Raw genomic sequence first — 14871 nt, 5'->3', positions numbered from 1 at the left:
ACAAGCCTTAGCAATTTTTCTTCTCTTCTGCCACTTCTGCTTCTTTCTGCCCACCAAACCAGCTCAGCTATTTGCTTGTATTTTCATAGTTAAGACAAGCTGATATGCATAAAAATATTTTGTTACAGAACACCTGAACTGTTTTCCTTTGCGCATTTAACAATAAACTCCAGTAATTTTAAGGAGAAACACAAAAGGGTTATTAAAATGCTAAAAAAACCCCAATACAATTCAACTTAAAAAGGTAGTTACTGCAGTATTTTATATATATGGAAATTACAATGATGTACCAAAGTTATCTGTGTATTGTTTGCTCCAGCAAAACAATGAAATCAGAGAAAACGGGAAAATAACTGTACTTGATGTTGTCACATTATTTACTTCACTTGTATGGCAAACCCCCTTCCCTGATATTTATCTGTCTTGTCCATTTAGATTGCAAACTAGTTTGGGCAGGGATTTTGTGTCACTTTGCATCTAGAAAATACAATCCCATTCTTAGACAATCTGTAGGCACTGCTGCAATAAATGTGATCATTAACATCAAAAGGTATGGTTTTACAAAACTCATTATTTTTTCCTATTTTTATCCAGACTTTAAGACCACAGTGGTTATATTATAGGTAAGTTGTTTTAATAACAGTAAGTACAAAGTTTTAGTGTTACTAAAAATATGATGTTAAAGTAAACATATCCTATCTTCAGTATTTTAATCTTTCCACATTACATACATATACACAAACTTTCTTTCAAAGGCCAGATACTACTTGTGAAAACAGTTCCACTGAATCAAACTTTTAGTACACTGTAAGCAATAAGATTATTCTTTCTGAAGATATTAGATTAAATTAGAAATATTTCTGTATTTATTAAAATAACATGCACATAATGTTTTACACCTTTCAGAGCACATACGCTTACCACACATGTGGTCTGTATAAATATACACATTATATATATTTAATTATAGATTTAGCTATACATACAGTTTTTATATATATGCATTTAATATACACATCTACTTAATTAGTGCATATGTTTAGATAAATAATTGCAGGGGAGACAGCCCTTTGGGAAAGGCTAGACACTGTAAACAAGTAATTGATTTACAACAACAAAAAAAGGAGAGATTAAACTTCTTCCTTCCTCCCTGAACTTGTTCAAAGAATAAGCCATACAGAAATATTTTTTGTATCTTTTAGTCTATAAAGCTGGATATCTTAATTAGCCAAAAACTCTGAAAGATTTCAAATGAGTGAGAAAGTACAAGAGATACACTTTTATTCTAGAAAATATAAATTAGGCAACACATGCTGGAAGTATAATGATACCTAATAAAAATGAAGTCAAATAACGTTGGAACCTTCCAACATTAAGAGTGCTGTATATACAACAAAGACATTCCCTTATGTTAAACCCTTCTGTTTCTATATCCCTGAAGTTGCATACTAATAAGGCTTAAACCTGTCAAAAAAATTAATACCCCCTTTCTGCAACTTAAATCAGCTCAGAGATAGAAATGAGACAGAAGTAAATACACTTTTTGTGCATGTTTATCTAACATCAAGACAATATAACTTCGTACATTGTGAGCAATGTTCACACAGATAGTAAATGCATAATTTCTATTTTATTCAGACATGTTCTTTCAAATATATACCAGAGATCAAATATGTACATATTTACATAACTCAACTGAATGACTGAGCTGAATTCAAAATACTATGTTGTACAACAGGAAAAACTAGTAGGCAAGCTTCCTATATTTAAAGAAAACTACAAAATTTGTGATAGAATGTAAGATAAAATACTATTTGTCACTAACATTCCTGATTTAATGTTCAAATGGTGACAGTGAAGTAATGAAACCTTTTTCATTAATACTTATTTAAAGAGATCCATAAACAATTATGGCAAATATTTCCCAAGAGTCTAGACTGAAGGAGGTAGGTGCCTAAATTCTATTAAGATTCCTTTAGAAATCACATCTTTATAGATTTTAAGGCTGAAAGAGATTGTTATGACCATTCAAGTTTGGCATGCCCAACAGACTACAGAAACTCTTTTAGCAACTCCTGTACAGGAAGTTTAATAACTTCTGTTTGAAGTAAAACACCTTTTTTAGAACCACAACCAGCTATAGCACCTTTAAAATGGAAAGTCTAATAGTCCCTTGCTAAATTATTCAGATGGTGAATTATGTTTGAATAGCCATTAAAAAAATTCAATGCATTAAAACTATAAAAGGAGGGGAACCCTATAATGGGGAAAAAATACCCTACACCCCAACAAATTGGACTCTTGAATTATTACATGCTACAGAAAGGTTCTAAGTCGACAATTAAAGATGTACTCAGGTAAACCTATTCCAAAATATCTTTTTTTGACTTTTGAGAGATAACAGTCATTAAAAATGCAATGCTTTTTTTACAGCCTGAGCTGAAACAGATAGGTAATTATCAGATATATAATTTATTAAAACACATAAATCAGCTTTCTTTTGGTTCATTTCATTAAATAATGAAAACTGTAAATATTAATATTAGGTACAGTTCAGTAAGTACACTTTAAATGAGCTGGAGAAGACCTATCATTTAAGAGGAGGAAAAACTAGCTAAAAATAAGTTTTATCTAGAAGTGCTTAGTCTTAAAAGGGTTAAGGAATTCCAGCCTAGCTCATGTCAGAACCTTACTGGGATCCAGAGACACCGGTCCACTGAAATCAAGACAACTAAAATGCAGTGAGGGTCATGATCTAGCGTTAAGTATTAGTGCACACATAGATGGGCCCAGGATCCTTAAAAACATTGCTGCTTTTCTTTCATGAAGGTCTGGTATTTCTGCTCCTCCTTGTAGTGACTACAACACTTAATGAGAAAGTAAGGGACAAATGTGAGTCTCTGGATTACCATCTCTCCTCTTCCCTATTCCTCCCTTCAAGGCACAAATTACAGGGATACAGGGAAATGTTAGCTTGAATCCACTTAAGCAGAGAAGGAAACTGAAGTCTACAACTTTATCAGCAAGTGTTCAAGCTGTAATTCTCATTACCACACATTTGGAGGAAGGCCCTCAATTCTTGCTAAGAAAGAAAGGTTGTGCTGAGTCTGAGCAGCTGGAGCTTCCCAGAAACTGTTCGCAGTGCTTCTGTTCTCGAGCTGTAAGCAGCTGCAGTTCAGATGCTCCAACCTGAGGTGGCTCTGAACATCAGACTCTCCAGGGACATGGTAGAGAGCTTAGGTGTCTAAACCAAGGCTCTGAATTAAATTCTAAAGGGCACACCTAAACATCAGGTGTTGCAGCACCTGTCTTTTAGGTGCTGCAACACCTAACTCAATTTGTTATTATCTCACCTATTGAAGGTTGGAAATAATATTGCAGCTTTTAAAGAGGACAACAGTCACATTAAGTGCTAACTTCCAAACTACAGTAGAAACTCCACCAGCATTAATAACAAACAAGATACTCTTCAGTGCATATTCTAGCTCTGTGGTAAGGTTTTCAGGATAGACTGGTACCACTGAGATGCATTTTTCCAATGTCCATGATAATAGCAAAAACCTTTCTTCCTAGATATGTCATAGAGTAACAATGCTTCCCATGTGCTTTTAGCACGCAGAACTATAAAAAGAAAAGCTCACCATTCTAAGTATTAAAGCTCACCATTCTAAGTATTAAATGAATTAAAATGATATGAATTTTTTACACTGATTGCATTGAAATATTTCACAGTTGCTCATAAGATTGCTTAGTTTTTAATACCTTCCCATCTAACATTTCATTATAAATCAGCAGATAATGACAATTGCACATACACTGCCTGAACAGAGTAGCTTGCAGAATAGGTCTTACAGTTGCAGTTAAATACAGAAAGTTAACTGTTGTAAATGTTGTAACATCAAGCACATCGATATTCAATGTACAGGAATCAGGATTATGGCCTGTGTGGGCTAAACACTAATTTTATTTCAATAGTTAAGTAGCTATTTTCACTTTTCAAGGTACTCCATTATCTTAAAGAACTGTTCAATATCAAAGGACCTAATTCTTCAAATGTTGGTTGTGCAATACTTCCTTTACTAGGTATAAAGCTAAACCTGAATTTCCTTAAAATTTTAAACATTTACTCAGTGTTACACAAGGGAGATTAGATATTTTTTAAATTTTATATCCATTTGCACAAGTGTAAATGACTGTGAAGAAGGGTAAGGCAATTAAAAAACAAAGAGCTCCACAGAACCACAAACCTGAAATAACTATTCTGACTGTATTTTTGAATAATTAGGTCTTTACTGGTAACGTTTAGACCCATCAAGTCAATGACAAAAGTGTACTTGCTTTGTGTACAACAGCTTCCACGTTTTCTAATCTAGAGAAGCTGTGGCATTATAGCTCTAATTTTTCCCAATGTAGAAAACATTTGTGTGCAAACCCCCTGATTTATTATTGACTTAGATGGATTACCAAGCTCTGCTTCCTTCTTTAGCCTTGAACAAAGGCTAAAGTTCATGCCTTCACTGAGTAGCAGATGTTCATGAAGTTTGACCTACTGGGAGAGGATCATGAACATGAACTCCTACTTCAGCATATTTCGCAGTTAGAAACATATTTGACAAAGCCAGTTCCAAAAAACCCAACAAAAATAAAATGTTATTTCACATAAGTGTAATAGAAAGTATCTAGTTCACCCTTTATTTACACAAGATAGAAAAACATGCCTTTCTGGCCTTCTTATTTTTCTAATTCCTGTTTCTGTATAATAGATTTCTAGCAGATCTTTGGAGAGCATACCACTGGTTTGTTTGAGAACAAAAAAGAATAGTGCATCATTACAAGCATTTCAGATTTCAAATAAGCTAGATATAATGAAAGGCTGTTGCAAGATTAGCTCTTGCCATTCAACTCTGAAAAATGGCAACAGTCCCATCAGTGTTGAAGACTAGAGGCAAGTAATTCAAGAACAGAATATAATAGTATAATTTTATACCAACATGTCAGACTTAAGCTAAGCTAGAGATAATTAGAAACTGTTATAAGATTAGCTCTTACCATTTAACATCAGAAGATTGTCAGTCCCTGGATGTGGATAACTCAAGCGACCTTAAAAGAAAACAAAAACCAAAGAACAAAACAATACAAATGCAGAGGTTTTAGCTATTATGCTAGAAAAAATAATGAAAAATCACTGCTTAGAATTTAAATATAAACTACATTTCCAGTTTGCCTAAGGGAAATAAAGAGCTAATATTTAACTCCAAGCACATTAACCAACAATACCCTTGACCCAAGTTAAAGCTGACAAGAACAAACTTCTTAACCTTAATTCTCTGGTCATAAGATCTGCAATGTGCTTTGGGATCAGCTCCAATAGGATAAAGCCACTTTTTGTTTCATGACACCCAGAAATAGTGCTGACTGCTTTAGTCTTCTCTTTCATAGTGACTGTGAATAACTGTACTATGCACATTGCTTAACAGAGTGGCATTTCTACAGTTTAGTGCTTCTCTACTGAATCAATTTAAGAAAAATCATGTTAACAGGAATTAAGGCATTAAAATTTTATTAACCAATTTATGACTGTATCTTGGTGTATCACATATAACCATTGTATGTAATATTTTTCAGTAAGTCTGGCAAACCTAGAGTATTGGTTTATCTACAGAATTAACAAAATTAAAGAATATGATAGATAACATTTTCAACATTTTATATTGAATAAAAATTACATTAAAACCTCCTATCCTGACATTAGAATTTTTCAAGTATTGCATTTTACTACATTGGTGGCATATTATACTTTAATAGTTAAATGAATGGTTTAAAATGCACAGCTAAAGTGTCTGTTCACTACAAACTCCTTTTTATTAAAGGAGATGTCTTCTGTTTACAGGAAGCTGCAAACATACCAGTAGTGCACACTGGCCTAGAGAGACATTTACAATAGCCGCTGTGTTTGGAAAAAGTGTGCTTCAATGTGCAAAAAACTACATTTCCATCTATCTTGCTATTCAAACATACTTGCTTGCTTATAATCCATAAGCATATATAAAAAAATACTGTAACTTAAACATCTAAATCTTCTGGAGGAAACAAGAATGTGGAGGCATAAAGAAGAATGCAGTCTGGAAGCAATGGGTGTTTAGAACTCACACAGGTTTAAAGGGAATATATGTGCAGTTGGCTTGCAAGATGCGTGTAAGTATTAGTAAGACAGTCATACCCTAATAAGGCTCACTCTTTCTAAAAAGAAACACAGAGAAAAAAAGGAAAAAAAAGAAAGAAAACCAAATCAGCAATCCATATATTAAGGTTGTCTAACAATTCCTATCACACACTGAGTTTTTTTCCCCCCCGACTGTTGGTAAACCCATGTGATTAGCAGCAAGACTGGAAATTTCTCGAAATAGTAGTTCTGTGTCCCAAGGGACACCTTTGGGGTTAAATAAAAAACCTTTTTGCTGAAAATCTGTAAGTAATAGGGTTTAAGTTTTGCTCTTCCCCTTTAGGAAACCAACATGATAATTTTCTACCAAAAAATACAGAAAAAAATATACATTATGAACTCTTACACTCAAAACGTCAAAATAGCAAGATTAAGACCATTTAGGATATTTTATTCACCCCTATTATTTACTGGCATTGTGGCAAAAATATTTTTATACAGCCACGTACTATTTCTCTTCCCACAGATTTCATTATTACAATGGATGGCATCAGAACCTGCAGATTAGGTAGGAAGTATTTGCTTTGGAATTTGAAAGTGTGGAGAAAGCGGTGAAGGGCAAGGACAGCCTCATGGAAAAGGGCAGATGAATGCCACCCAAAAGGACTCTGCTGTCTTCTCTAACTTCTACAGAATTTTTGAGCAGGCTTAGGCAAGACACTAAACAAAAATGTTTGTAGGAACCTCTGTCTTCATGTTCCTTATCTTCAAGATGTCCAGTGTTAACATACAAGCCATTTTTTCTGTCATGCTGAACATTTACAGCTATACCTAATGTTTCTTGGAACTATAAATATCCCACCCTTCTAGCAATGCATGCTGGTATAATAGGAAAATAATTAGGAACAAGGCATCCTTAAATTGCAATCTGGGAGCTGCCACTGGTTTGCTCAGCCTGGTGCATAACAAGTCACTTTGCTTTACTGCTTAGTTCTTTGGTCTATAAAGGTAATATTAATTTGCCTAACAGCAAGGATTTTACAAGATTATTTACTGTCACCATCATGTTTATATATGGTCCTATAGAAATACTTGCAATAATATGAGCTATTTCTTGCAAATCGGAATGCTTTATCTTTCTAGAATAACAATAGAATTTGTGAGAAATGATTATCTCATCTTGAAGCTCCTCAAGTCTGCAGTGACAGTCTCTCTCCCTATCTGTATACATTTATCTTCTTTTCTTATTCAGCAAGGGAGACTAAAGATACATTTATTTCTGTAATTACTACAGAAAGAGAGGTCAGATTTAAGGCCTAGCAGGAAAGAGAAGCCCACCAGTGTCAACACCTGGAGACGAAAACTGTTTCAGAAGATAGTAAATTCTGGGTTTACAGCTCTGGTTTTGCATTCTTTTGCCTTTTTTCCCTATAGCTTCACAAATAAGCTGCATCTGAAACATAGGTGCCAAACTGAAAAAGTTGAAATAATAAAGCACTCCTCATTAAGCAGCGGAGAGAGAGTGCACACTAAGGAGCTGGGCCCACGGCTGCAGCGTAAAACCTACGAATCACACAAACGCAAAGAGAGACAATCTTCCTGTGTTATGGAGATGAATTTGCTAGCTCAGATAATGAATGATTTGAGGGTTAGAAAGGAAAATGAGTAACACAGTATTCAGTACATGTACAGGTGTACTGATACTTCTTTTATGTCTTATTTACATGGTTATTTCAATGAAATCGTACTTTGTATTATTGCATTCTGGTGAACTTAATACTTGTGTGTACTACCTTGTTTAGTATTTGGACTTACAACCTTAAAAACATTTTTAACATAGAAGGTTTGCTTACTTTTTCAAAATACAAACACTGCTATTTGATACATTAACTTAGGTTCTTATCCCTCAGATTAATCTGTCAAAGCAAAATGCAGTGTTTCTAGGGTGTCCACCTGAATTTAATGATATATATAAATTCAGAACACTTCAGGCATGGAACCGGGTGCAAGACCAGTCTTATACAGAGCTCAGATTACACTATTTTTTAACAGATTATTCTAGTTAAATGGACGTATACAATATTTAACCTTACTTAAAATATCAGTATATAAAATACAGAAGATGGGAGCACCATCTTGTAACAATTTACTTGCTTCTATCACATGTTTCTTTCTAGTCAGCTATTTTCACTGCATGTTCTTCAATGCATTTAAAAAAAATGTACCATTTTAAGAACCGCCCTTACCACAAATCCTATCTAATCCCATCCTACTTCAATGTTAGTAATCTAGAATCATATAAACTGTTCAATAGATATTCTAGTGATTCCAGTGGCCTCTGCCTGCTTAAAAAAGAAGTTTTAATAATATATAAAGATGCTTTACTAGTTTAAAATCAACTACAAATTATTTAGAGAATATCTAATATTTAAATAATAGACATATTCCATTCCTGATAAATGACAAGTAATCACTTCACTGACTGTCTACAGAACTTAGCTCTACAGCATCCAAAATTACTAACGTGCTGCTGTCTGGAACAAATACAATGCCTAATATTACAGTACTGTATCATAAAGTATCATGTTATAGAAACTTTCTCTGTGCAAACCTGAACTTGCAACTTCATCATGTTACCACTAATTAATAATTCAGATGTATCTTAGCTAAATTCAAAATAGTATTGCCAAGGAGAAGCAGGTATGTTTGACATTTCTTATGCAACTAGAGTTCTATTAAATTTAGACACCTCTTCCATATGTAAATGTGATTATTGTTAGCAGAACTGCTGTGTGTGTATTTCTCACAATGTATTCTTCTGTAAGGACAGAAAAAAATAAAAAAACTTTTGGTGGGCCAGATCCGCTACATCCAGTGAAAAGTCTTGCTAATCCAAACCATGAGGAAAGAGTAACAAACTTAGTTTTAGCTATATTTCTGTAATCTCATGTTACTAATATGGGCAATGGAAATCTAAATTTTTTTGTAAGCTGCTTCTGACCATACAGATGTAGTTGTGCTTACTCACTTTTCATTTTAAGACAAATTCGTATCTCCTTTTGGAAATGCATACTTTCTATTCCTATTTAACTAAACTGTTGGAGGAATCCCCATATCTTAAAATATTTGGGGTAGATTTAAGTATAACGACTGCTTTAAACATTGCTGACTCACAGTTTCACAAGTTTGGTATTTCATGTCTACTCCCCCCCCCCCCCCCTTTTTTTTTAAAAGTCTTAACTGGTTGAACAAAGCGACTGAGAATCACAAATTCCTTTCCCATCTTCCTTTTTTCAAGAGATCTTCTGACTAGAAGAGAAAATGCTTCCAAGTTAAGCTTTTCCCAGACTACTTTAACAGACCAGTGAATGGCTGAGGATTGCAGCAGTTTCAGAACGCTCAGTTTTTGCATCAACGTAGTTAAGACAACAGCACAAAACCATGTTTGGACAACACCTAGGCACAGAAAGCCTAGATACTACACTTTCAAACGCTTGTGTAAGAACTATGCAAGTCATAATGAGGCCAAATGTGTTGGCTCTCATAGTTGATCTATTTAGGCAAGTCAGTCTATCAGTCTTAAATATATTCTGTTACCATAAAAAGTTTCTATGACGGAAAGAGGAAACAAACTGTATGTACAATTTCAAAGCTGTTTATATGACTAAGAGCGAAGTTTTTCCTTCCATACTTTTGTTGTTCAGCCTCAGAAACTCTTTTCTGAGCGCAATTTGAATTATTCTAGGAAGCAATTGCATAACTTTAAACCTTAGAGCTTCATAACACAAAATATAAAACAAATTTCTTTGAAAACAAAAGTTACCATATGCAAAGAAAGAAAATGTTCTCTACCGTGTTGCTGAGTCACCAATGCTTTTCTTTTTACTTCACTGAGCATGCACCAGCACATCGCTTTTAAAAGATGTCTTTTGATTTGAGCTGAAAAGCTCAACTAAGCCAATTTAAAAGGAAAATAAAACCAAGAAAAAGCAAGACAGACTTCTAAGTGCATCAAGTTATTTTTCCCCACAGAGAAGCCAAATAATAGTGTTTTATTTTTGTTATTTATTACTAGCTATACAAAAAAATGTATTTGTGTAACTTTCCTACAAATTTTGTTTTGCCCCTCACAACGAAACAGAAGAAAAATTCAACATAAAGCTAATATGCCTTCTTGTTACTCCTGCTAATATAGCTATGGCTAATTGAAGTTCAGTACTATCTTACATCTAGCTTGCAGAGCTATAAGATAGTTGGTCAGGAAACAGAAATGAATTGTAAATTGAGTACAGTATCAATACTCTTGTCTTACAAAAGACAAGCCCTTAAATTACATGGAAAATACCATAGTCTTTACCAGGAAGATGTTTAAAACAGTAGATAATAAATTCCATTAAATCACCTGCTCCTCAATTCTAATACATATTCCATGCAAAATATAACCATTTCTTCTGAGTTTTTTTCCATAATTTGTTTTAGCCCAAATGTATTGGCTTTTCTGTTTCTGAAATGTCTAGAATCCACGTTTTCTACATCTTGACATCAAGAAGCATTAGTATTTGGGGGAGGAGAAGGGAAAAAAAACGAAAGTACACAAGAGGTATGTCTGGAAAAGTTATATTACCAATACCCATGTATTTCAGGCTATCAATATTGTAATTCTTCTCTCAAAATAGTTTTAAGGGCTAGTAGAAGAATAGAAAGGCTATTTAAAAACAATGATGTAAAAATGAATGAATTTATTTTAACTTTTATTATTTTAACTTCAGTTTATATTCCATTGATTGGATGGGGTAATCTTAAACATTACTTAATGTCTTATTATGAAACACATTTCAAGAAAGTTGCATGGGAAAGGTTAGTTTTAATATGATCAGTATTTCTGCTGCAATGACTAGTGAAGTCAAGCATCTATTCCCTATGAACCTACCTTGAAAAAATGTCTTACTGAAAGCTAAAAACTACTTCTTTCTTCTGACCATGTCTGTAGTAATGACTATACTTTGTCTAAGTGAAGCTGAAACTATGCCTCTATAAACAATTTTTTGGCAGGCATAAATTTAGCTTTCAGTGAATCATATTTGAAATAAAGTTTTTTCAAGTTCATGAAAGCAAAAGTGGTGAAATTTTACTTCCTTCTAAAATGGATCTTGAAATGCAAAACTTAAAGCTGTGAGCTAGTACACACAGTGTCTGTTCTGCATTGTGCAAAATCTGAGACAAGATGCTTAGTCATACTCCAGATATCGTAAGCAGCTAAATCTGAAACACGTGCTTAAAATTCCAGGGACTTTCATTTTACTGCTGTGGTCAGACATAAAAGATGCATTGTTTTAGTGTGCTTAGATTTACTTAAAAACTTGTCATAAAAATACTCTCTAGTTACAACAAAGTATGTTATATATTAATAAAAACAACAAATAAATAACAATAATATTCTTAAACCTGTGCATTCTGCAAGCAAATATGATGGGTTCTTAAGTAAATGTCAGATTTTCTGTGGTGAAAAGGCCACAGAGACTGAAATAACTAAATTAGTGTTTCACGGTTTGCAGGAAAAAAAAAAAGTTAAAGTTGCTAGGAAATTACAGAAATGCCAACTAATGGTGACTAAACAGAAGAGGGGTAGAGAGGAACTAAAAGGCTATTCTAGGATGTGATCTCCCCATTTTCAGTCAGTAAGGAACATTTCTCCTGTCTTACTGTTAATAATGTAGCTGTCTCAGCTGAAATAATAACTTCCAAAGAGAAAAAAAAATCTTAATCAACCCATTTAAATAACAGCACACAATTACTCTATTTAAATTCAGTTGGCGTGTGCATTGTTCTCTGGCACTTGAACAAAAAAATGGATTTCCCTTGAATTCATCACTACCTATGGCTTCCATCTGTTTTAGTTCAAACATAAAACTTAGCAGAATTTTCACTGCAAGAGAATGATGGTGAAACTGTTAAAAAAAAAAATATCTCTTAACTGTAGACTCAAACCATATACTCATGTCCCTAGAAAGCACGGAATAACTATGGAAACATTACTGAGTTTTCCAAAAGTATCTATATGTATGAACCCAATTCACTTTAAAATCTTAAAGCTTTGTCTTGTCTTATTCTCGCTGAAAAATTATTAATGAAAATACATCATTTTCATTTATTGTATCATAATGAAATATGAAGAGATGAATAAAAATAAAAATGGGTCTTTTCTGTGCTCGCTGTGCCTCTGAAACTATTCTGCATTATAAAGCCAAAATGAAAACAGCAAGATGGCAGGGGGAACAGAGCAACCACTTCCATTTGTCCTGTCAGCGTGCATAGAAAAAAAGTGAAGAAACCGATTGGTTTCCAGGAACGTGAGAGGTGCCAATGACAGTATATTGCAAGAGAAGATCTACATTCTCTAATTTTATGCCTAACAGTAGCTTTACCTTTTAATATCCTTCCTGATGGTAGGTTTGGGTTCAGATAACCAAAGAAATATTAGTCACCACCTGAGTGTGGCAAATTGAAGCAAAAATCCTTTGAAACAGGGATGATCGAAGTAGTTACCTTGTCTTTTGATGACATGCATGTGCTTCTAGTCCACACCAGTTACCACTAGGCTAACTGTTCACAGGTTTCAACCCCTTTGTGTTACTTAGTAATGTTTTGTAAACATGCAGAATAGACAGAAACTGAATTTAATAATGGACTTAAATGATCAAAATGTTAAAACTGGAATTAATTCTCTATAGGCAGTAAGAAACCAGAGATCAGATTTAAGAACATCTAAGAAAATTTAATTTCAGCTTCCACTCTAAAAAGGAGGAAAATTAACTGGCTAACTAAATGCTACCTACTTACTGATGCTTTGTAGAGATTTTCAGCTTGAAAAAAAACCCCAAACTTTTGGCTTTACATTGTAAAACTTACAATACTATTACACGCTATCTGAATACTACAGGTCTTCCAATTGATTACAGATCTTAAGAGAACCATGAGCAGACTCTAGCAAAGTATCTTTCAAATTAGAAGAACACAGGCCCTTACATGCTAATGTAATATATATTAAGTCTAGGAGCCTCTAGAAATGGAGAATGGATGGGAGTAAATAACCATATAAAAAGACAGAAATATTTTTTTATTTTTTAATTTTTTCGATTGCTACAATACTGAGACTTAATGGCGTAATGCAAAGCAAGCCTGAAGTCTTGGATAATTTTAAAGTTAGATTGTGTTAGTCTAATTATAACACCACAAATGAAGTAACATTTGATCAGGCCAAATAAAATGGCTTGGAATCCCTGCCCCAAAGTTCAATGGTAAACGCCACCTGAGAATAAGTATGGAAAAACAGAATTCAAAAGAGTGAGCTAATGTATAGTGAATAGAGGAGTTAAAATTGAAGCCCACAAATATTAGCTATATGCTTACTGCTGTGGCCAAATGATTTGAACAGAGCCCAGAAGGGTAAGAGGAACTAGCATTCTAAGGCCAAGTCTACTTCTGGACTTCTTCAGACAAACAGAAACTGGACAATTAGATGCATTATTATCCTCCAGGAGCTTTGCAAAAATATTTGAAATTACAAAAACTGAATTTATCAGTAGACTTAATTTTCTTTTCAGCTTCCACTGCAAAGAAAGGGAAAATTAACTGGCTAACACTGGTAGCAGTTTGATTCCCCTCCCACCCTCTTTTGGCTACCTCTAACAGAATAGTGTGTCTTCCCAAACTCAGGTAGAATTTCTGACAGCAGACAAGTAAATTTCAAATAAAACTAACTATGAATTTCTTGGGGGAAAGGAGGGAAGGATGGAGGGAGAGGGAGAAAAACCTATGAAGACACTAAAGCTTAAGTTTTAAATAACTGTAAAACAATGTTTTCAATAAAATACAGCTTGAGATTGACCTTTCATGTGAGTTGAGAAAATAATTCATTTGCTATTTTAATATGAACCTAGAATCTAAATTAGCAATCAGTATTAATTCAAATATGCAGAATGGATGACCCTTTTTTCTTTATTTAGCATAATAACATACCTTTAAGTGGATCATGCTCTGCTCTCATAATGTCAATAAGGGAGTTTTCCAAAGAGTGCATATTCAGACTGTCATACATTCTATTTCGATCCTAAAAGAGAACAAAATCCTTAGTATTGGAATACAAATTCTATATTTTTTAACAGGAAACTTGATAGGAAGACAAAGGTGCCTTCTAAAGGCTGTACGCTTGGAGACTGTGGAGATGGACAATGATACAAAAGCTTAAGATACCTGAAATTTATTAACAGTAAGACCTGGTTTTATTAACAGTAAGTTTAATAGCATCCAAATATAAAACTAGAGATGCACTGTGAAGAACTCTTCTGTGTATGCACTTTGATAGCCTGCGATTGCCTGTTTCCTTCAGAAGAACTGCTTGAATCGGTTCTAGTGATCCACAGCAGAGTTAAGCATTAGGCTGTTTAATGAAGGAGACTAATGTCTGTAAGAGCTCAATTTCATTTCATGCAGAAGTTAAATAGTGACTAAGGTGGGGAACCACAGGACAAGAAGGACAGTCACCTCATATGAAAGAAAGCATTTTCTCAGTGCTTGGCTAAGTACCTTGCATGGGCCCTCAGCCCCCTGCTGAGACTGCACTTCCTGGCTTCTGGGCAGTTAATCTGAGAGCCTTTGCATACAAAGAGTTGAGTTACAAATGGTCAGCACTAAATGGTTAAAGGTTG

The 14871-nt window shown here is 34.1% G+C and overlaps 1 protein-coding gene across 3 annotated transcripts in view; it reads right to left on the bottom strand.

Moving 5' to 3' along the window:
• CPEB2 (cytoplasmic polyadenylation element binding protein 2) overlaps positions 1-14871 on the bottom strand; it is a 55102-nt gene that overhangs the window by 24622 nt on the left and 15609 nt on the right. For 2 of the 3 annotated variants that reach the window (XM_072862425.1, XM_072862426.1), the window contains exons 4-5: positions 14183-14273; positions 5050-5100 (exon numbers count right to left, since the gene is read on the bottom strand). In XM_072862425.1, the coding sequence (XP_072718526.1) occupies positions 5050-5100; positions 14183-14273 (142 nt within the window). The remainder of the gene's footprint in view (positions 1-5049; positions 5101-14182; positions 14274-14871) is intronic. The other variant, XM_072862428.1, reaches the window with a different exon arrangement.

The sequence above is a fragment of the Ciconia boyciana genome, chromosome 5, assembly GCF_034638445.1.
Source record: "Ciconia boyciana chromosome 5, ASM3463844v1, whole genome shotgun sequence".
Classification (NCBI taxonomy): Eukaryota; Metazoa; Chordata; class Aves; order Ciconiiformes; family Ciconiidae; genus Ciconia; species Ciconia boyciana.
This window is presented reverse-complemented; position numbering and strand designations above follow the sequence as displayed.